A 24,110-nucleotide genomic window follows, 5' to 3' on the forward strand; every position below is an offset into this window, starting at 1 on the left:
TACAGATAAGAGGATACTGCAAACAACTTTTTATATTTCATCTAAATTTCCAAATTTATTAGGGTAAATTCCTAGAAAATTTCACCTTACCCACAATAACTCAATCAAAACTGACTTTAGCCTGGCTGGGCATGGTTCAGCGGTTGAGCATCAACCTGGGATCCAGGCAAATCGGGGTTTGATTCCTGGTCAGGGCACATGCCCCGGTTGCAGGCTCCATCCCCAGTGGGGGGCGTGCAGGAGGCAGCTGATCAATGACTCTCTCATCATTGATGTTTCTATCTCTCTCCCTCCCTCTTCTTTCCTCTCTCTGAAATCAATAAAGATAATATTTAAAACAAAACAAAACAAAAAACCTGACTTTAGAAGAACTAGGAAATCTGAATAGTTCTACAGTCCTTAAATAAATTGAACCAATGATCAGAAATCTTTCCATATAGAAAAGTTCATGTCCAGGTGGCATTCAGGAAGTTCTGGAAAATATTCAAGAAAGAAATGATTCCAGTCTTACAAAACTTTTCTAGGGGCAGAAGAAGAAGGAACACCTGAGACTTATTTCATCCGCTAGCGTGTTAGCTCAACAAGGATGAGAAGGGAAGTCTGAGGCACTCCCACTCATGAACACATGAAACACACACACACACACCCATGCACACAGCAACAGATACACGGATGTGCACGTGTGTTCATGTGTGCAAATACACAGATATGCACATGGTGTGTGTGCGCATGTATGTGAATACACAGATATGTACATGGTGTGTATGTGAATACACAGATATGCACATGGTGTGTGTGCGTGCATGTGTGTGGATACACAGATATGCACATGTATGTGTGCTTGTGTGTGTGTTTGTAAACTGGACCCAGCAATGCGTAATAAAGATAGCACATCATGACATTGTAGTTTACCCCAGGAATGCAAGGGTACTTCAGAAAACTGATGAACTCATTTCATCAATTTAACATATTAAAGATAGAAAAGAAATCATATGATCATCTTAATAAAGTAAAAGTATTTGATAAATGCTCTCAAGCATGATAAAAACTCGCCAAGCAGTGACAAACCCTAATTAGCATAATAAGACACACAAAAAAGATAAAAACTGAAGACAGAAACAAAATTTTCACTACTCACAGATATATGTGATTATAAATCAGAAAAAATGCAAAAGAAACTAGAAATACATTTTAGAAGTAAGTGTTTTTGGCAAAGTTGCTCGACACAAAAACCAACTTTTTCTCTAAACACCAGCAACAGACAATAAAAATATAGTTATAATGGCATCAAAAATGCAAAATATCTAGGAAAATCTAAAAAGAATACTTGTTTAAGTCCACTGTATGAAAAGTATAAAACTTAACCAAAAACAATAAAGACCTAAACAGATGGCTCATGTTCAAGGATTGGAAGACTCTGTAGCACATAGATGTGAATTTCCCCCAAGTGACCTTATAGATTCAATGAGATTTCAATCAAATTCATAAGTTTTTGTGAAAATTAACAAGCTTATTCTAAAACTTATATGAAAGTACCAAGGCTTCAAATAGACAATCTTTAAGAACACGGCACGTGGACTAGCTCTCAGAGATTAATGACTTGTATAAGGTTACAGTAAGTTACGCTGCGATGAAATGGCATGGTGACAGAAAGCCTAAGGAACAGACGAGAGCCCAACCACACCTGTGAATGTATGGATATCTGATGGATGGAGTGGTTTTGCAGATTAGTGGGTAAAACATGAACCTTATAGTAAGGTGATGCTGGAAAAAAGTAAAATGCAATCATTACCTCACATAAATTTACAAAAGTCACTTCTACTTAGGTTAAAGATCTAATTGGGAGAAGCAAAGCTATGTTACAGGTATTCAGAAGATAATATTTATTTGCAAAGATATATGCACCCCTATGTTCACTGAAAGACTGCCATTTGTGAAAACATGGATGGACTTTGAGGATATTATGCTAAGTGAAATCAGTTAGAAAAAGCTAATGAACCATATGATTTCACTCATAGATGGGATATAAAACTAAAATTCAGACACAGACAACAGCATGGTGGTTACCAGAGGGAAGGGGGGTGGGGGGTCTAGTAAAGGGTAAAGGGGGCCAAATATATGGTGATGGAAGATGATCTGACTTTGGGTGGTGGGCACACAATGCAGTATACAGACCATGTGTCACAGGAATGTACACTTGAAACCTATGTAACTTATCAACCAATGTTCCCCAATACATTTAATTAAAATAAAATAAAATGTATTTTGGTTCATATTTCTTCTGCACCATCTGGGACTAGATTCAGCAGCAGGTGGCAGAATCAGACAAGTTTCGCCTCTTTCTCGTTTCCCCCGGGGGAGGCTGAGTGAGGAATGGGGCAGGAGGCCAGGAGGGCTGCTCTGGGAAGCTGAGGAGTGGGGAATGGTGCAACCCCCACACACACTGCGTCATAAAGTCCCACTTCCTTGGTGAAAAAAAAAGAAGAGAATACAGAACAACAGCTTTAAGGTATCCTTCCCTTTGAGGTCATAAATCAATAATAAAAAGTAGAATACATAAAGGAAGAATAGTCACAGTAAAGTTCATTTTTATTCATTAAAAAGTGTCATCAAGAATGGGAAAAGGCAAACCAAATCCTGGGAGAGGATATTTGCAAACATGTAACCAACAAGAATTGGTATCCGGATTATGTGAAAAATTCCTATGAACTGATAAAAATGGGCAAAAAGACTAGAAATGCAAATTATAACTATAATTCATGCCTAAAACCTGCTAGGTTAGCCAGAATTAACAAGCCTGACAAAATTAAGTATTGCCAAGAGTGCGAAGTGAACTCTCACCCAGTGCTGGCTGTGGTCAGTGTACCTGGGAAAGAAAGCTGCATGGGCACACAATGAATGACCCAGCATCATCCCTCCTGGAAGTTCTTGCACACTGTGTGTAAGAGACACACAAAGCAGTATTTATGACAACAGTTTGTAATAGCAAAAGCAAACAACAAACTACAGACAACTCAAATATCTATAAACAGTAAAATTAAATATTGTAATATACAGTTACATGCCACTTAGTGACGGAACACATTCTGAGAAATGCGTTGTTGGGCAATTTCACCCTTGTGTGAACAACACAGAGTGCACTTACACAAACCTACATGGTACGGCCTGCTACACACTTAGGCCAGATGGTCTAGCCTATTCCCGCTAGGCTACAACCTGTACAGCATGTTACTGTACTGAATACTAGGCAATTACAACACAATGGTAAGTGTTTGTATATCCAAACATAGATAAACAGAAAAGGTACAGTAAAAACATGGTATAAAAGATAAAATGGCATCCCCGTGAATGGAGCTGGCAGGACTGGAAGCTACTCTAGGTGAGTCAGTGAGCGAGGGTGAGTTACTGTGAAGGCCGAGGACGTCACTGTCCACTACTGTAGATTTTACAAACACTGTACTTTTAGGCTACACTACATTTATAAAACAACACAAGATTAAACCAAGCACAAGAGAAAATGTGCAATCAAGAGAAGGGGTAACCATGAGATGGACGAGGCCACTGCCAGAGTAATACCACACACAAACTTATTGTAAGTAGGCACAGACTCTAAAATAATGATTCAAAACTAGTAGTAAATGCATAAGCCAGGAACACAGCTGTTTATTATCAAGTATATGTACTGATAATACTGTACCGTGCTGTATGCGCTGTACCTTACAGGGCTGAAAGCACAGGTTTGCTGACACCGGCATCCCCGCAAACACGTGAGTACCGCATTGTGCTACAACTTCTGTCCTCAGGACGACAATATAAGCTCCGCTATTCTTGTTCACGGTTGCACTCAGTGTCTAGAACAGTGCTAATTAAGCATATAGTGGGGTTTCAATAAACATTTTGGTTTAAAAGGCAATGGTGTGCTCCTTAGTCCTAAAGACAATGATTCTGATGTTTCAGTATCATAAGGTGACAGGAATTTGTTAGTTCCATTATGATCTTACGGGAACCCTGTCATATACAACGGTTACACAGCACATGATCGTATTCATACAGTGGAATACTAGTCAGTAATAAAATAATTTTGAGATTAACATGGGTGAACCTCAAAAACATAATACTGAATGAAAGTTGCAAATACATAATGAAATAATATGTATATAAATTCAAAAGCAGGCATAACTGCCTGGCTGGGTGGCTCAGTTGGTTGGAGCATCAACCCGTACACCAAAAGGGTTGCAGGCACATATCTAAGTTGTGGGTTCAATCCCTGGTTGGGGCACATAAGGGAGGCAACCAATTGATATTTCTCTCTTACATCGATGTTTCTCTCTCACACAGATGTTTCTCTCTCTCTCTTTCTCCCCCTTCCTCTCTCTCTCAAATCAATCAATAAACGTGTCCTTGGTGAGGATTAAAAAAAAAGAGGCAAAACTAAACAGTCCCTTGGGTAGAGATACATAAACAGTTGGGAAAACTAAGACTACAAGTCGCCCTGGCTGGTGTGGGACAGTGGTTAGAGTGTCAGCCTACGCACCGAGGGGCTGAGGTTTCGATTCCCGGTCAAGGGCATGTACCTGGGTTGCCGGTTTGATCCAGTTGGGATGTGTGCAGGCGGCAGCCAATTGATGTCCCTCTTTCACACTGATGTTTCCCTCTCTCTCTCTCTGTCCTTCCCTCCTTTCCACTCTCTCTAAAAATCAATGGAAAAAATATCCTCAAGTGAGGATTAACAAAAAAAGAAAAAGAGAAGAACAAATGAAAAGTTACCACAAAAAATCAGGATGGTGATTATTATGGAGTGAGGCTGTGATTAAGAAGGGGCACACGGAAGGCCTTTCACTGGCAATGCTCTATGTCCTAATCTGGGTAGCTGGTGCCCTGGTGTTTGCTTTAGTATTTTTAGTTTTTTTGAATCCTTACCTGAGGATATTTTTTCCATTGCTTTTCAGAGAGAGTGGAAGGGAGAAAGAGAGAGAAACATCGATGTGAGAGAGACACATTGGTTGGTTGCCTCCCACTCGCGAGATTGAGCCTGCAACCAAGGTACATGCCCTTGGCCAGAATCGAACCTGGGACGCTTCAGTTCACAGGCTGACGTTCTAATCACGGAACCAAACCAGCCAGGATGCTTTAGTATTCTTTAAAGTACACAATTACATGTTATATACATTTCTGTACTTATGATGTTTTACAACATAAATAAATTAATTTATCACATTTTAATTTGATTTTTGGTAATAAAATACTTTATTGGTACCGTTTAATGTCAAAAACATAATAATGTTTCCATTGCTTAGCTTCCATCTTTAAATTAAAAGCTAAAGAAAAAACCAGAAGATAAAATCATTTGATTCTATCAAAAAAACAAGCTGAAACTTACCTTTGCAAATAATTAGGTTCCCTCACTTTTCAATGGTCTTCATAATAAATACTTGTATAAAAAGGAGACAAAAGCCTGAATAATTTTTCACAAGACATTTTATACATCATAAAAAAAACTCAAGCCTAAGTGCTACCCCAACTTAAAATTTTAAGAATTAGTAAAAGTTATTATAAAATTGAATTCATGTAGCACCAAGAAATTTGGAATTTATAATATTTCAGATGATATGATTTACTGAGCCAAAAAAGTAATGATTTTTCTTCTGTGATTTTTCAGAGGTTTATATACAAATAGAAAGAATACAACATAGGTCCCTTTCTAAAAGCCAAAGGTTAAAAAATCTATGCATGCCTTTCACCATAGCTCCAATTTCTGGATCTAGCAATTGACCCTATGGTAAAAGATCCACGTGTGATAAATAACAGTATAGTCCTATCTGAATATAATTTCTTATTCATCTTGTCTCATTAATATAATTTATACTTCAAAACATCATTCTCTCTGCAAGTTATATATATCTCTAAAATATTCTGTAATTCAGATTTCCATTCATACCGCCTTCCCTCTCTTCCCCTTTTCTCAAATCAGTGTAATCTTATGGTATACCTCATTAAATTGCTTTTTTCTCTCTTCAATGAAACTGTCAACTCAAAGTATTACAATAATGCAAATACATATGTAGCATATATTAACATATTAGGAAAAAAAGGACAGTAAATACATATGGACCCATGCTAAATGAGACAAAACAAAACAAAAACATACAACAAGCACCATGCTATGCTCATCTATTCTGAACCACCCACCACAAAAGGCCCCACAGAGCCCAGGCTCATGTAACTGATGCTCCCAGACACTACTGTCCTGTACTCCAACACAAGCAATTGTCTGTTAAGGCGTTTCCATGTTGAGTTCAGTTAGTTCAAAACAGCTTACAGCAACTTTGATTTTTAATCCTGAACATGATGACAAAGTAATAACACTATATTTTTAATCAAGTCATAGATTTTCATCCAAGTATTTCCCACTACTACCCACTTGTTTAAAAACAGACACTGAGGGGACTAAGCAACATGAAGTTAAGGGGTTTTTACTTCTGTCTTCTCGTGATCGGTTGGGGATTTCAGGTGTGTCATGTAATTATCCTCTGCTTCACTAAAAAAGGATTCTTCAAGCAATGAAAAAGATCTTCATTTAAAAACCAAACAAGTGCCCTGGCCGGGTGGCCCAAGTGGTTGGAGCATCATCCCCTACACCAAAAGGTTGAGGGTTCAATTCCTGGTCAGGGCACATACCTAGGTTGTGGGTTGAATCCCCAGTCAGAGTGTGTACGGGAGGCAACCAGTTGATGTTTCTCTCTCACATAGATGTTTCTCTCTCTCCCCCTCCCCCCTTCTTCTCTTTCTAAAATCAATAAAAAATAAAAAACTAAAAACCAAGCAAGCTGACTCAGTGGTCGGCAGGTGAAGAACCCTTGTCCACATACTCCACCTGCTATGCTCCATCTCTGTGGGAATGGGATGCTCCTTACCTGCCATCGTCACAACACACTCCATCCCTTAGCCGAGATGCAACCAGGACACATCAGAATATGGGTGCAGATACAAACTAACTCAAAACTACTTTGGGACCAAACACCAAATTTCAAGTTATGAGTGATTCCATAGTGCAGTATTTTCACAAAACAGGCTTTGCATTGAAACAGTTGCTTTTTCTTCTCCTATGAAGTTAAACTGCTAAGGTAATGTCAGAGAGAGCACAGGAGATAAGCATGTCTTCTCTGAAAGAGGCACTGCATCTGGCACTGAAATTAAGGCTAATAAATAGTGCTGGTTTGTGGTTCAGCGCTGGTTTGAGTTTCAGACTAACGTGTTGATGGTGACGTTAACCGACAGCTTCGCTGTTTGTCCTGTATGCCTGTTTGCGGAGATGTGTCTCTATCTCTTCCCTGAAGACCAGCATTCCCATGTGCGAATGAGAGGCTTCATTCATGGCTTTGGACTGGATGCACATGCGGTACTGCTCGGGGGTCAACTCGTCAGCACAGCGTTTCTCATGCCACAGGTGGAAAAGACCAGGAACCGGAGTCCGAATCACAATCAAGTCACCATGTAAGTATTTTCGATAAAGATGAACATCTTCTCCACCCCAACCTTTAACTTCCATGTCAAATCCACCTGTAGGATCAAAATCAACACTGTAGGTAACTGCCTGGTAGCCAGAACACAGTCCAAGTGACAATGATTTAAACATTTCACTTCACGTGAGATGGCATGGTATAGCCCACAGACACCTCAGGTTGAGGACTGACGTCCTGGTTTGGAAGTTCAGTTACCAGATGACATCTAGAGCTCAAAGTCTGTTGTTGAGCATCAAAATGAAATTAAATATGCATTTGACACTGCTTTGTAAACTTCAAAGATCTACAGAAAGTCTTTAGAAAGTAAAGGAGAAGGAAATATAAATCACCCATAATCTTAACACTACTAACATTTTATTCAGTTTTTTTTCTATCTTTTGAGATGCAAGTTTTTCTGGGTCAAATAAAACTTACCAGAGAGGAAAATAGAAGAAATGGCTAAGCTGGAGATACAAATTTGAGAATGAGCACACAGATGATTTAAAGCCACAACGAATGGATTAAATGACTGGTTGGTTTATAAGGAAAGCAGAGTCTAGGTCTAAATGCTAAGAGATATCAACTTCTAGAGGTTAAATAGGCAGAGAAAGATAAGTCTGCAAAAGAGACTGAGAAATGGCCCCAGAGGAGGGAGAAAATTGTCTTGAATGTGCAGCTGCTCAGTTAAGAACATAAAAAGAACCAAGTAGACCTGGTAACAAATGTCACTTATAACCTCAAGTAAAACAATTATGATGGAATGATGGGGCAGAGGGCTAACTAAAGGGGGAATTAAAGTTGAGACTAGTTTGTGCTGAACAAAAAACTTTTTTTTTTAAAACCTCACCTGAGGATATTTTTTTTCATTGCTTTTCAGAAAGAATGGAAGGGGGGGAGAGAGAATGAAACATCGATGTGAGAGAGACACACTGACTGGTTGCCTCCTGCACGTGCCTGGACCAGGGGCGGGGGAGCAAACCTGCAACTGAGGTATGTGCACTTGACCAGGAATTGAACCCGCGACCCTTTGGTGTGCGGGCTAGCACTCTAACCACTAAGAACACCGGTCAAGGGCACATACCTGGGTTGCGAGTTCGCTCGCTCCCTGCGTCCTGGAGGGGCACCTGTGGGAAGCAACCAGTGGATGTGTCTCTCTCACATCGATGTTTTTTTCTCTCTCTCTCTCCCTCCCTCCCTCTACTCTTTCTGAAAAGCAATGAAAAAAATATCCTCAGGTGAGGATTAACCAAAAAAAAAAAAAAAAGAAAAAAAAGAAAAAAGAAAGATGGCATCTGCAGTGTGTAAGTGACTTAAGAACAGGGACCCTGTCAGCTGTCCCTTCAGTTCTCCTCCTGGAGCCACAAAACCCATTCCTTCCTCACAGGATTCTCATCAGTTCTGCCTTCCTTCTGAGCCCAGGGTGAGTGGCTGCTAACAAGATTTTGTATGCTGACTTTTTAAGAGGGTGCCTGGATCTCTAGCAGACTTCTGTCTCTCCCTGCTGATTTTCACAGCCAGATGTTATATGGGTGCTTTTTTCACATAACATCTGGTGGACTGGGCTGGGGAACCCAGTGTGGGGTTGAGATCCCATGTTCCCAAAGGGGAACCTTTGCAGCTGTTTATCCCTCAGGAATCTCAGCCACCACCAATGGAATCAGGCCAACCCTTTTCATGTCTCCACCCTTCATGCCAATATCTATGGGGCCAACGCTCTAACCACTGAGTCAAACTGGCTAGGGCCACACAGATATTTTTGAAAACTAGTGTTTTGATTTTAAAGAAACAATAATATATTACACTTTTATTTTATCTTTATGACCTCATTTTTGCTATTCAAAGACAGTAATTATAAGCTCACATTGCCTTTCCTATCTCCAGACTCCTCTTTTCAGCTATTCTCAGACATTCATAATTTAATAGGAAAATACTCAAATCCGAGACCTTTTAGAAAATTGCCATAAGATAATACTGTAAATATATAAAGTCCTATCCTTAAATGTAAGGTATACTTACCAATGGTGAGGAAATCTGATCGATACTGACAAGTCATTCCAAAGCCAAAATCTCGCCAAAAGCCAGAATCCTTTTTGTGAACCTTAAGTTAGAGAAAGATAAATAAATTTAGTCCCTTAAGGACTAGAAAAAGTTTTAATCAACAGTAAAAAAAATTAATACTTTCCAAATAATTTTTCCTGTCATTTATATGACTGATAATAAAAACATGTATTTGTATTATTAAATCTTTATAAAACCAAAAAATATACAGGGTGGGGAAAAATCAGGTTTACAGTTGTTTGCATGGAAAATAATACATTAATAAATAATAATACAAGAATAAACTCTGTGTTTCCCATACTCACAGGTGTAAACCTACTCTTTCCCCACCCTGTATAATAATCCCCATAAGCAAGGACTCTGGCCACTTTCAATATATTTGAATTCAAGCCCTGTACAAGGTGCAAGCTCAGGTTACTAATAATCAGTGTGGTGCCTTGACCTCAGGGGCCTTACATTCAATCTAGGAGCACAATAGTTGTACATATTGTAATACACTGTGATCATTTCTACAGAGTGGACCTTATTTAGTGCCTACCCAGCACCCACTCCCCTACTCCTTTGATTGTGTAGAGTTTTGGCCCCATGCAACCCATGGGCTTTACGCAAGCTCCCAAGAGGTGACAAAGTCCCTGCCTCTTTCACGGCACTGGTTTTTCCCAAGTGTTTGGCTGGTCTTAGTTAACTGCTACTCACTTTTGTTACAAAAATTGTTCAAAACCCATGGCTGTTAGCTATGATTATAGGGGTCTATCTCCATTAATAGTGGGAGAGGGTCTGAACATGGTCTAGGGCACAACCTATCAACAGCAGCTCATCCTTGCATTCTGGGGCTCCCTAGCCTCCCTGCAACTCAATATTCCAGGACCTGCCCTACCTTTCTGGCTCCAGGGGCTATACATACTGCCTCGGCTGCAGGTCAATCTCTGTGATGCCTGCTGCTTAGCATACCCCTGGAGAAGCAAGCATATATATTCCACTGTGTCCTCCTGAACATGCTCCAGATTGTTCTCTCCTCCATTAATCCTATATCCACTACTGCCACTTTACAGAAATTTCTCAAACTTTAGACTATTAATGGTAATTCTCTAATTTTCCAATACTCATATGCCTTTTTCTTCTTAATTCATTTTTACAAAAGGTTTAGGATGTCAGATAAAGCAGATGTGGGTGCCTGATTTGCCATTTTGATCCCATTTGTATCAATATTCCTAAGTAATACTGGCCTACAGATAAGGTAGAGGGGTGTGTGTGTGTGTGTACATGTTTGCCAGGTACTGGCATGAAGATAATGCTGGTCTCATAAAATATATTCAGTAGATCATATGGCATTAATATTACCTGTTCTTTGAAAACTTGGCAAAACTCACTAGTAAAACATCGTGTCTATGCACCTACAGGTTACTTTTTGGATAACTGTTCTAACATTTTTAAGCAGCAATCTCAGTTTCCTCAGATTCCATCTCTTTTATTTATAAATACTAACAGCAGCTTTTAGAAAATACTAACATAAACTTAGCTCATATTAATGGTTTATAAATTCTCAAGTCTTTTATTTAGAATTTTTAAAACATCATATAAAATTGATTTTTCTCAATGTTTTCTTATTATAAATTCCAATGTTATATTTTCCTTTTTACCTTGAATTTATCTACTTTATGATTAAAAAGTTTTTTTGCATGTAATGAATACCTTCCTATATTTGTCAAACTATTATTTTTGGTTCATTAATTTCTGCCTTTATCTTTTTTTCCTCTGAGTTATTCAAGTTTTTAACATCTTAAATTGTTTGCTTATTTGTTTCCATTTTTTTCTTAATGTTAACAATAAAAAATTAGACTAAATGCAATATAGTATCCTGGACTGTATCCTAGAACAGAAAAGGGACATTAGTAGAAAAACTGGTGAAACCCTAATAAATTCCATAGTGTAGTTAGCAGTAACTTACCAATATTAATTTCTTAATTTTGACAAATGTACCACGGTTACATAAAATGTTAAAATTAGGGGAAACTGGATGAAGTCTAGGAACGCTTTATACTGTCTTTCCACCTTTTCTGTAAATCTGAATAATTCTAACATAGTAAGTTATTTAAAATTAAAAATAACTTATGTAAGTATAACTGCTATGTTGATGTAAGTATAAGTTCTGACATGTGACATTCCCATGCAATGGCCTTCTAAGTAATTTCCTGTAGTATGTCATTCCTTCTTAGTTATCTAGTAGTTTTAATTTCTAGTTAATGAAGTTTTTAAAACTAAAATTTATTTTCAGTATTACTATAAATATGTTGGCAGAAATAACTGTACAATTTTCATATTCTGAAACATGAAGTTTTCTCTGTGGCCTAAACTTTTCTTTTTTCCTCCAGAATGACAAAATTCTAAAACAATAAATGTGAAAGTGTTTTATGGGGGTCTGGGGGGGAGTAAAGAGAGACTCTGAAAATGTGTTTATAGTAACTACAGGGTTTTTTTTGAAATTCTGTTTTCTACCTGTGAAACAAATACAAAGGAACCTAGAAAGGATCTTTGTGGCCCTTCATAATACATCGAGAGTCTTACCAGCTGCTGCTCCACAGGAGGGGGTACATTCTGACTGGCATACACAATGGCAGGGTTGTAAAGACTGAACACCACAGGGTAAAACACCTTCTTACCTATAAATTAAAATATATGTTTACATCACACAGAGAAGTCATAAAATGAAGGACTGGTCTGTATTACAAGATCTACTATTTTGTTAGTCTTCCTTTGATCCCATATAACGATTTTATTGTATCAATATTGTATTTTATCAATATTCAGGCTACTGAACATGCTACTGATTTGATAAACATGATGATGATTTTATAAACAGTAGGCCAGGCCATAGAACTACAGCCTTGAAAAGCAACAGAGAAAAAAACAGACTAAAGGGTGCTCCATACATTTATTCCCTTGAATTTAGGGAGATACGCAAAGGTATTGTCTCAGTTATTCATTAGGTGAGCCATTTATTACTCATTATTTCATCTAATTAGCAAGAATAGATACAGGTTAACCTTGGCAATCACCAAGAAACTGAGAGACTTACGTTAAATCCACCTTTCAAAATGAACCATAGAAATAGTAAATACAAAGAGTACTGTAAATAGATATACAGAGAATTAAAACATAGAACTGCAGATAGATTTGAACAAGATTTGAAAAAGTTGGAAAGATAAGAATAAAAAATACCTGATGTAATAGCCCTTGCAGAAAGCCTTGTCATTATCATTCAACTTGACAGAACTGAAGGGACCTTAAAGGCCAACTAGCCCACCTCCCTCAACAGGGAACCCCTTGCTAAGACTGGCCTCAATAACATATGATAATGTAAAGTGCTCAGTAATTGTCAAGGATCCTGTAAGTAAGGCAGTAGCCTTTTAATTACAAGATTTCTAGCAGATGCTCATCTCACCTTCCTCAAAACCCACTTAGGGATGAGGAGCTCAGTTTCCCAGAGGCAAATCTATTTCTGGATATAAAAATATTTCTTTCACATTGAGCAAATATCTCCTTCAACTTCTACATTTTGAACTTCATGCTGTCTGGTGTAACAGAAGTAAACCTAACCCTTACTTACTCACCAGACTCTGAGCGAGTTCCTGACAATTATCCCACCAAACTAATTAATAAGGTAGTAATAATTTGCAGGATATAAATAGTTCTACATTTAAAAAACCACTATGAGATTTTTTTAAATATAGAAAACCTTTTCATTTAAAGATTTAAATCACATTTAAAAGATTAAAAAACATTTAAAATAGATTTGATTTATAAGAATGTCATTTGCTCATACATTTTCAAAAAATATCTATAACGTAAAGCAAAATATAGTAAATCATCCCAAATGCATAGTCTGGAGACCAAGCACTATCTGTATGGAGACGTCTGCATGTGTGAACGCCTGAGGTAAAGTACTTCTGACACTCACGTATCCACACAGTAGGTGTGGCTCCTTTTCTGATAGGTGCTGCTTCCTCCTTGTTAATTTCAAGACTTTTTATTTCTTTGCATTTGTTTATTTGCATTCAAAGGCAGACATTAGAATTTGGCCATAAGAGAACAGGGGTATGAACTTCAGAGGGGCAAATTTTCACTTTTTGACTTAATATTCCAGTTAAATTATGCCTAATATAACTTTAATGAAACATAATTAATGATTCAAAATATGGGACATGCTAACATTGTTCTAAATCCTACACTCAGCTCATCTAACATTTTACGCACCTGGCTCAGCATTTAAGCGGCAGCTGTGAAGGAATTCGGCTGAGAAGTAGATGTCAACGTCACAGAAGAACATCAAGACCTCGCCCTTGTCCCAAGCTCGGGCGCCCACATTCAGTCCTCGCCCACGGTTGAATTCTTCATTCAGTGGGACCAGGGTGTAATTGTGAAAATTAGACTCACTATGGGGAAGCACATATAACAAACAATAAGTCGCACTTACAGCGTAACAACTCTCTCCTTCATTACAACTTACAAATAGGTTTTACACTTCAGATAATATTGTGTTGGTTCTGCATTCCTGCAGGGAAAGGAAATCATCAGCTTCATGTGTATAATCATCATCAGGGACATGTATTCACTAAATGCCCACATGTGAGGCAGCATGATGGGGGCGTGAAGTTTATAAATGTTGAGGGGCCCCTGCCCTTCTGAATCTTAAAAACCTATTGCAGAAGATAAGAAATGTACACATTGGAAAACAGCCATAATGTCTGGTAACAACACATTCCACATGAATGAGACACACACAGGTGCTCTTCTACGGAGTTCTTCAGATCTTTGCTCAAATGTCCTCCTAAAGAGGCAACCCTCATACGATACACGAAGTAGCTCCAACCTCCTCTCTTTCATTTCTATCCCCTTGCCCAGCTTTGCTTTTCTCAGTCCCACCAGACATGTTTGAGTGTCTCCCCCACTGGAATGTAAGCTCCATGGGAGCAGGGATTCTGTTTTGTTCATTACTATGGACACGGTGTTACTCATAGAGTAGGAGTTCAGCAAATATTTGCTGAACAAATGAATTAACAGCAGTTCTGAGAAACAAAGACTGCTTCTGTCTGGAGTAGTCAGTGAAGATGTAAGAATTGGAATTTAAGTTGTGCCTTGGTTAAAATCCTGAATTCAGTGGCAAGTGTAAAGGTTGTTCCAATTAATTATTTTCAAAGGCAATGAGGTAAGAACATATAAAGCATTTTAAAGAACAGGGATCAGACAAATCAAATTGGCAAAGAGGGATCCTAGAATGAGAACAATGAGAGAAAATCAGAAAGGGTCAGACTGAGGAGTACTTTTCATGAGAAGTTAAAGATCTTGGTCAGTGTCCTAAAGGCAAGGAAGAGTCAGGGCTTTTCCATCAGGGCAGTGGTTCTCGTTGTGAAGTCCCTGAACGCAAAGCATCAGCTTCCCCTGCACACATGTTAGAAATGCAAATTCTCGGGTCCCACCCCAGACTTCTGGATCAGATGCTAGGGGTGGAGCTGAGTGTCTGCGCCTTAATAAGCCCTCCAGGTGACTGATACTAAAGTTGGAGAACTACTATACTAGAGTATAGTAGAATAAAAAAAGGAACCTTTTAGAAAGATTACTCTTACAATACTATAGACTGGGAAATGAAGAGATGGAAGCCAAGGCTCAGTGTATGGAGTGGACTCCAAGTGCTCTGAGTGCCCATGCTCCCCTTCTTATGGGATATATATCTCCCCCTTCTTTTGGGGAAACTGCTGATCACCACCTCACACTCCTAGCAGCATGAGAGGAACTAATCATTGAGCACCCCATCCAAAGCAACTTCCTAGGAGTGGGGACCAGACTCAAGCTGGGCTAATGACAATACCCCCACCTCGCCATAGTGATTGGCTCAAGAGTGGGCAATAGTTCCTCCCTGGGATTTTCTCAGCTGGATGTGGGAGAAGGCTCTTTCCTATCTGACCACAAAGCTGAGGAGTGAGCCCAGAGCAGCCAACAGCCATATACCTCACATACGGAAGAAGACAATCTGCAAGAGGAGAATGAAGTCAAGATGCAAAGAAAAGCAGACAAGAGGACAAGAGCACATGGACAGTGTTCCAGGCTCTGGTCCCCGCCCCTAAGACATCAAAGTGGATTTGGTTTTCTCCTCCAAATTGGTTGTAATGACCCCTTTAGTTTTGCGAGTTATCCAAGATTCTTTAATAACACTCATTTTCCTTAAGTACGCTCAAAATAGGCTTCCATCATTTACCACGGAGGAGTCTTGATTAATGCAAGGGCGGCTTCAGGAATGCCAATGTGAGTGCTTGGCACTTAGCAGGCGACCTGAAAATGGTAAGGAGGGAAGAGAAGAGGGAAAAAATGAAGGGGGAGGGAACGACCTAGGAGAGATCCTGGGCAGTAAGCAGGAAATGACTAATCAGAGGTAGAGAATGACTGAAAGGTGCTGACTCACAGACATCAAGAGCAGAGCATCAGGGGAATGGTCTTAGTCTGAACTGAAAGAGGGCCACCAGGAGGAGAAGACAATGTTTGTTTCTTACACGTCAATGCTGTGAGAGAGCCCTTAGAAGCAGGGACAACAATTCCCTCTTCCATGCCCAGTACTATTCCTACCACCCCAGTTAGGCTCCCAAGCAGGGTACCTAGAACACAGCTGGTGGGAGCCAATGAACGCTAGTGGAATGACTGAAGAAAAATGGCCAGCCAAGTCTGGACCCTTAGGGAACGTCCACACTAGCAGAAAGGCGAGAAGCAAGCAAAGGATACAGAACTGGGTGGTGAGAAAAGAAAATCAACGTATCTTACACATAACATATTTACATTTACAATTATCAGAGGAACGGTTCAAGAAGGATGTACTTGTCAAGTGTCAAATGCAAAAAAGTGATAGTAGAGGATGACAGGGAAAAAGCTGAATGTGGCAAATAGGCCCTTAGAGATGAAAAAGCTGAGAAGCTACGGAATTAGTAACAGACTTTTAAGGAATTACTAACTCACTCATTCAAACCTCTGAGCACCTACTATGTGCCAGGTACTATATGAATTGTTTGGTTAGAGAACTACTGTCTTGTGAGGTTTAGCTATGAAAGGACAGAAACCTATAAGTACCTACTGGATATTGTAGAGTCCGGTGGAAGTGTCTTAAGGATAAGGGGAGACCTTACAGGGTGAGAAGAAGGGACTTGGGGAAATGAAAAGATAGGTGACAAGAGACAAGTTCAAGAGATGATATCAAAGTGAAGGGACTAGATTTAGAAAAAGGGAAATAGTTCAACAAGAGGAAATAAAGAAGTAATAAATGGAGGCAAACATACAGAAAATGAGCAGGCTGTGGAGTTAGAGCACCCTGATCATGCCAGGCTGTCTGCTAGGAGGTTAAGTAAAGATGTCATTTAGAGTCGCATGAGTGAGCCTAGCGGTGAAATGAGGAACTTATCAGTACACTCACATGCTCAGCCAACTTTTAAACATAGCTATTCCAAATTAACTCATTAGATAGCTGAGATTCTCACTCTTCTAATGGTAACGTATCAAGGACCCACCTTGTGACAGACTCTAGGATGGACTTGACTTTAGACAGTCCTTCTTTACCAAAATACACCACTGTGAGATGAATCCTCTTGTCCTGATGAATACATACATCCCTAACAGAATTGAAAAATAAAGTTCATTCAAGAAAACATACGAGGCTCTACTCATTCCAAAAGCAATCACATGAAGTTTTAAAAAGAAAATGAACGAGGTATTACTAATTTAAAACAAAATCACATAAGTTTTAAGTAAATATAAAAGTGGCAATATTGTTGATTAAAGGCATCATAGGGAATGAATAACAACGTATATGTCTAATCCTTGGAGAGCCATGGAAACAGTCTAACAGTGTTGCCAAATTTCAAAACATTTTGGGAACTTTGCTTTGGTATTGCTTTCAGAAGCAAAATACAAGCTACTCAAAGAAATAAGGCCAATTAATTCAGAACCAAATAAATAAATATTCATCTTCTGATTTGAGAATTACTTTGTCTTCAAACCGGCTAGTACCAGAAATTACACCTATCATTGAGGAATAAATATTTGCCATGAATAAGGTTATTTAGTGTAAGAATAATGTAGCATCTGAAGGCAATTCCAAGAAAGGCAATAAAAAATGATTTAGGAAATCAGACCTCAAGTGAGCTATTTCAAACATGCAAAACTCATTTGGAAGCATGACTTCTAGATATTCTGCTACAGAAGAGTGTTAACTAACTTTTAAATCCAACAATTTCAATACAAGAAAAAAGACAGGTTACAAACATCAAACTAGCATATTATTTAAAACATGGCAATTTTTAAAACAAAAAAGCAAAACTCTCCTCAAATAGTTATTCTAATATGTAGTTGTTTTCTTTAACACTTCAGCATTTTAAAATATCCAAATTTAATGGCAAAAAAATTCTTTTAAAAATTGTTAGTCTCTGCTTTCCAAGATGGAATAACTTTCTGCCATTTTTAGTTAAATGTTTGTATTTCTAAAATTTAGTTCAACTTTAAAATTCAAATTGCTCTTAAGGGAATTTTCTGGGGAGATAGCAATGTTCTATATCTTGATTAGGGAGGTAGCTACAAGAGTGTACATGTCAAAAGTCATGAAACCCATATTCCTAAAATATGTGGATTTTATTGTATGTAAATTATGCCTCAATAGTTATTTTAAAAAATTCAACTTGTCCTAACATGAATTCACACACATTTATAAAGGTCATCAAGTTTAGTTGTCACCCTCAATTTACTTCATAGTTCAAATAGTGAAAAACACAGTAAGTTTTAAGAAATAAGAGAATATCAAAAAGTAAAGTTCCCTAGAGCCTATAAAATTATCCTGTAATTTTAAGTAATCATACTCAGTGAAGATAAATGAGTAAATGTGCACGAAGTGAATTTTTTTCAGGCATGCTTAGCCAAATCATTAAGCCCTGAGAGTTACCTGAAGTTCTGCATGAACTGCACAAATGCTTCAGTTCTTTCAGCAAGTGGTACGATTATATTAATAATTGATCTAGTAATGTCAATCATCTCGCTCTTCACTTTCATGAGAGGTCCAAAAGGGCGGAACAGGGTCACATGTCTGTATTCCATAAGGTCTGCTTTCTTAAAAAAGAGTTCATACTGGGTGCCCTTATCTCTCTCGGTGCGGTAATAACCTGAGGAAAGAGTTAGGGACAAGGATGTCTCCATGTCAAAGTTTATAAATTCAATGTGAATACTGATTTTACTCAAAGATCAAAAGCATAAAACCAGATCTGTAGGGTTTTTATCTGTTTGTGAAAATATTTATCCCAACTATTTATCCCCACAACTATTTCTTTATAAAAGAAATTTAAAAAAAGTTCACTGCTCTGCTGTATTATGATTCAATCCATACCATGCGCTTCAAATGACATTTATTCCTTTTTACATATGATTTTTTAAATAGTAGAGCCTATTAACACAGTAACCATCCTATGAAAATAAATTACTTCTGGCAATATTAAAATCTAGACCTGAAAGTCAAAACTTTTATTGCTTGGTTCAGCTCAACAAAAATGAATTGAATGCCTCTGTGTCAATCACTGGTGGTATAAAGAGGGCTACAGGTCTTCTTTGAGTAAGGGTCAGTTTAATGAGGGAGACAGCGCAATAAGAAATGATAATATAGTGATACACACGTGTGCACACATACACACATACACTGAATACAGTGAAGTCAGACAAAGAAAAATTAGCAGAGATTTAAACATGGTGACTTGGATGCCTCAGGGTGAAGACCAGGGAAGCTACTGGGCTGATTTTAAGTGTGACACAGAGAAGAAAGGTTAGACTCACAGATGTGTAAGTCACTGTCAATATCTCAGAATAAATGGAGAATGAGACAGACCTGGTCCCACTCCTCCTGAGGCTGACAGACAAGCGAGAATTAAAAATCAGGAAAAGAGCAATCCTGTATCACAAGAACTATGAGGGGACACAGACGGGCTACAAGAGCACACAGGCAGTACTGTTATCTTAGACTTGCAGGTTGGAGATGATCTTCCAGAAGTGTCATCTAAGCTGAAGTCTGGAAAGAGGAATAGGAGTTGCTCAATTGTAATTATTTTTTGGTGAGGGGAGGTAGCATAGTGGAGAAAAAATGAGGGACAAGATATGTTCCATGCAGAGAAAAATCTTGTAAGTGGCAGAATCCAAGGAGAGTTATAAGCAGAATATAAAACGGGCATCAGTTCCTTTCTTTTCAGGCAAATGTGAAGACATTTTACATGTTATGTAGTTATTTTACTTCCTCAGCAGCTTTCAATTCTGCTATAAGCTACAAACATAGAGTGAAAAGAAAAAAGCTGAGCTTGCAGGAAAATTAGAAGAGTTTTGAGAGGAACAACCCTTGAAAATGGCAGGAAGTGACAGCAGAAAAAAGAGGTGGATACAGGGAACAGACAGTTCAAATGCCAGAAAAGCACAATGCTCTCTCTGATGGCCTCCAAAGTCCCCAAGGTATTGCTTTACAGTATAGCAAGTGACATCCATGATGATTCAGGGTCAAAAACACTACACATGGTATACTGTTTAGAGTCAAGCAAAGAGAACTTTTAAGAAAGATTTATATCTAAAGTGGTTTTAACCCTGCAATTAAATATCCAGCAGAGGATATTAGGATAGAGATGGGTGGGGATCTGTAATTATTCCTGTTTATATTAATCAACAAATATCTCTAATTCATAGCAGTGTTTCTCAACTTTTGAGTCATGTCCTATCTTGATATATAAAAATCCCATGCCCCTTTTGCATCTGTATTAGGAAAATACTTTTCCAAATGCCAAATATGTGTTTTAAAACTATGTATGCCCCTTGATGTTCTCACGTGTGCTTTTCTCCTCCCTCCAAAACAGAGAATAACCACTAATCTACATGCTTAGTTTCCATTACTTTATCAAATGGTTTTAAAACCTTGAGCCTTAGTTCATATATTTTTTAAAAACATAAGAAAGGAACAACAAGACCAGATAAGAGAGGAATGCAAATACCTATACACGTAAATACAGAAACAGCCCTAGGAGCTTTCAACTTGGGTAGCAGTCTTCTATATAAGCTTAGATTTATTCTATTTTCCTGGTTCTCATTCTCTACTTTATTACAGTCACGTGATAACTTTTTTCAAAAAGCCACTTCAAACTCTTGGTGGAATGAAGTGGGTAAACACTTAATGTTGTAGCACTGTGGAAAATGACTTGCCGGCATACAACAGCAGCATTTTGCCATATTAACATAACTACGGACCAATACATTTTTCACATTACCTTCTATGAAGTCATTTTCATTAAACATCAGTTTCTCTCCAAGGGGACCATCCTCATCTTCCTGTTCATCATCTTCATCAGGATTATTAATGACCTCCAAGCCAGCTTCAATAACTTCTACCAATTCATCTCGCTTATCTTTTCTAACTGGCTTTTCCTCAGGATGGCGAGTGAGACCCATTTCCAATTGGAATACCTTCATTAAGGTAAAACTTTCAAAGGGAATGACCCCATACTCACTAGGTAGTCTGGCTCCTATGCTAACTTCAGCTTTGTCAATCTGGGAATGAAGAAACTCTAACAGATCACTAGGTGCTTGTTCTTTGTGGCCTTGGTAACCTATGCCATTAGCCCCAACATTCTTTCTCTCTTGTAATGATCTCATCTTCTCACTCATTTCTTGTAATTCTTGTTTCAGTTGGGCAATTTGGCGTTTCAGACTGGTTGCCCTGGTTTGATAATGTTCTTCTTGCTCCTGCAATAGGGCCTGATAATACTCTTTACCATAATTTTCTCCAATGACTCCAGGAAGAGATGCGTTTCCATCCGTCTGGGGGGCACATTCCAGAAGATATAAAAACAGTACCAAACTGCAGAGTAAAGCAAGACCCAACAGCAGCCAGTGGGTCCGGGTCTGAAGAATGAATCCTCTTCTAGGCATTCTTATTAATGTGGCTTTGCCCAATGAGGTAAGTTCTTTGATAGTTCATGCCTTTAGTAAAAGGTTATCCAAAAATTAAAAACCAAATCAGGATTTCCATAAAAGGTACCAAAATGAATTTTTTTGTAGCTTAAAAAATTTCTTCCTTCAGCAGTTAAGACTACTTGCAGAAATGAGAAATTATGCATGCTTCCTGTATTGTTACCATGATATCCAGAATGAAGAAATCTGATCTACAGAATCAGATAAAATTCCATTATATGGTGGTGACCTTTCTGAAAGAAACAGATCAGAATCAATCAGAATTTTGTTTCCTTAAGTACATCAACTGTTGGCAGCCTCAGTAAACTTATGTGACCACTATATCTTGAGCACCATGAGAGGTGCTAATACAATTCAAAATATTCAGTAAGTTGAGGAAGAAATTATTAAGAAAAATATTACAAAGCACTAAAATATGACACATAATACTCCTAAGCCAGTATGTATACACATCCATAATCTCCTGAATGAATTAAACATTAAAATTATGTTTAGCATAGTTTGTGTTATATAGATTTTACTATTCTCTAATCATTTGGAAATTATATTGCTTATAGCTCTGTATTAACATAATATTTCAATCAACACACCATTTCCCTCCTATTGCATATTACAATTTTGGAATTGAGTTTCTATCAATTGTTTTTGTTATATTAATAATAGCTTACTAGAGAAATGTATGTTTTTCCAGTTTATTCAATTCAAGAATTTTACTGCATTAATTTTTATGGCTCAAATCAGTCAATCTAAGAGCTTTAAAATTAAGTGGAGGGAAAACAATTTCAAAAGGTCACAGACATCTGGAAAACACATTAGGAAACATTTTTACATCCAAAATCCTCCAGTAGATTATTTGAGCATTAGATCACATAATTCTTTCAGAACTCCTACACGTCTGGAAAGGCTTAGAGTCTATATAAAGGAAAAACATGAACATTTTAATATGATTTTTACAAGGGAAAAAATTAAAAACCTTTTATAAATTCACAAAATTACACGGTACTATTCATACCACAACCAGTTGTGTGAGTTCTCCCATGTTTCTTTCTAAATTAAGGATTCTTAACTGTAGAAATAGAGATGGTTAAACTTAGCAGTCAGGAGACAGGGGAGGCCTCTGCCCCAGAGAGAATTTCCATTCTAATGAAGTGTTTGTCAAGAAGGATATGTAATAGTACAGTAGGCTTTTAACAGATGGTCTCTGCCAATGCAGCAGAACCTGTGGAAGAGGATTACCAGGGAAAATGAGTCCTAGTCATTTTCTTACTGATTAGGAAAGTCTGGATACCTTCTGTGAAAAATGCTACACTGTGTTTTTTTTTGTGTGGAACATATCTGTATAAAATGTAGGATAGATTCAAACTTCTTATGGCTAGTAAACCACAAACCTTAGCCATTTATTACTTTAGTTAGCCAAATGATAACCAAGTATCTTGAAAAATTTAATTCACCACTGAAACAGCAGTGTATATCACATAAAGTTTTATGTTACAATTATATACATATGTATATTTATGAGATCTTCACATAAAATGTATTTATAAATGGGCTGAGTTTTACTATGACAGCATCTATTTCACAGATTGTAAATCTTGTTGTATGTAAATGACGTAGAAAAAAGATAGAAAAAAAATTCGGTATTAATTATCTAGGGAGCACATGAGATCTTACATCCTGGCACATGCTGTGAGTTTGGATCAAATGAACTCTCATAAAAATTCTCTACAGGTCTGGACATTTCTTACATTGACATTTACTTGGCACAGTGTGACAGGATTCCGAAGAAGCCCACCCAGGGCCAACCTGTGGCCCTAGACCTGGTACTAGGTAAAGCAAGGGCGCCTTGTGTCCCACAGGCTCCCTGCTTTGTAGCAAGTGAACCTGGGTGAATCCTGGGCCTCCTTGCTTTAAGTAGCAGGCCATGACTTTATGTGAGTTGTTTTTAGAAAATCCTTGAGGTGGATAATGGTTGAGATAACCTAGGGAAAGGGAAAAAAGTGGGTTGCCGCTTTTAATTTCAGCTTTTTAATTGGATTGCTTACTGAGTCTGAACAAAATCTCTGCTAATTAAATACGAGGCTGGGCTCTCTTTAACTCCAAAAGAGAAAGGACACTTGCCTTCCCAACCCAACAACAGTTGTTTCAGACCCCTGAATTGAGAGTGGCGGAGATGGGAGCCAGAAGTTGTCCAGTGAGGTGGTACAGCTAATCCCAGAGAAGCATGCCGGAGCCCCAGGAGGACAGAGCACCCTGGAATGGGTTTGCCTGGAGAGAGGGACCTGAAAGAGGTGCTGTGCCTTGGAGAGCACTTCAATTCTTGCTGCATTCAGTATGCTCCTGCTGGCCCCTGTTTGGGTATTATTAAGTGAGGAAGAATCTTTGTGTGGTTTCCAGAGACAAAATTTCCTCTAGGGTATAAAGCAGTCCTATAAAGATATCCACTACAATTAGCTCATCTGGAGACATGCATGTAAGGGTTGGTTTTCCCTAGAACTTGGTTCACACTCTACAGATCTCAAAATTAGCATGGGA

At 38.2% G+C, this 24,110-nt stretch overlaps 1 protein-coding gene across 2 annotated transcripts; it reads right to left on the reverse strand.

Annotated features, from left to right (window-relative positions):
• Window positions 1–5,226: 5,226 nt before the first annotated feature.
• On the reverse strand, window positions 5,227–21,742 carry CSGALNACT2 (chondroitin sulfate N-acetylgalactosaminyltransferase 2). 2 transcript variants are annotated; one of them, XM_081157715.1, is made up of 7 exons: window positions 20,876–21,742; window positions 18,532–18,748; window positions 17,108–17,209; window positions 13,815–13,993; window positions 12,126–12,220; window positions 9,519–9,600; window positions 5,227–7,560 (listed from the first exon to the last, which is right to left on the reverse strand). In XM_081157715.1, the coding sequence occupies exons 1-7, from the start codon at window positions 21,534–21,536 to the stop codon at window positions 7,268–7,270; spliced, it is 1,629 nt and encodes a 542-aa protein (XP_081013841.1). In that variant the 5' UTR covers window positions 21,537–21,742; the 3' UTR covers window positions 5,227–7,267. The 2 variants fall into 2 exon arrangements, with proteins under 2 accessions (XP_081013841.1, XP_081013842.1); XM_081157716.1 differs by lacking the exon at window positions 12,126–12,220 and having other exon boundaries at window positions 5,234–7,560.
• Between the last annotated feature and the right edge of the window lie 2,368 nt (window positions 21,743–24,110).

Source organism: Miniopterus schreibersii, assembly GCF_964146895.1.
Source record: "Miniopterus schreibersii genome assembly, chromosome: 14".
Classification (NCBI taxonomy): Eukaryota; Metazoa; Chordata; class Mammalia; order Chiroptera; family Miniopteridae; genus Miniopterus; species Miniopterus schreibersii.

Excerpts from the sequence above, each read along its gene's own strand:
- CSGALNACT2 (XM_081157715.1), bottom strand. The coding sequence starts at position 21,536 with ATGCCTAGAAGAGGATTCATTCTTCAGACCCGGACCCACTGGCTGCTG. Across the intron at positions 17,210-18,531 it reads CAGTTCATGCAGAACTTCAG|GGATGTATGTATTCATCAGG; the intron begins GTAACTCTCAGG and ends CAATTCTGTTAG. Across the intron at positions 9,601-12,125 it reads CTCCTGTGGAGCAGCAGCTG|GTTCACAAAAAGGATTCTGG; the intron begins GTAAGACTCTCG and ends CTCTAACTTAAG.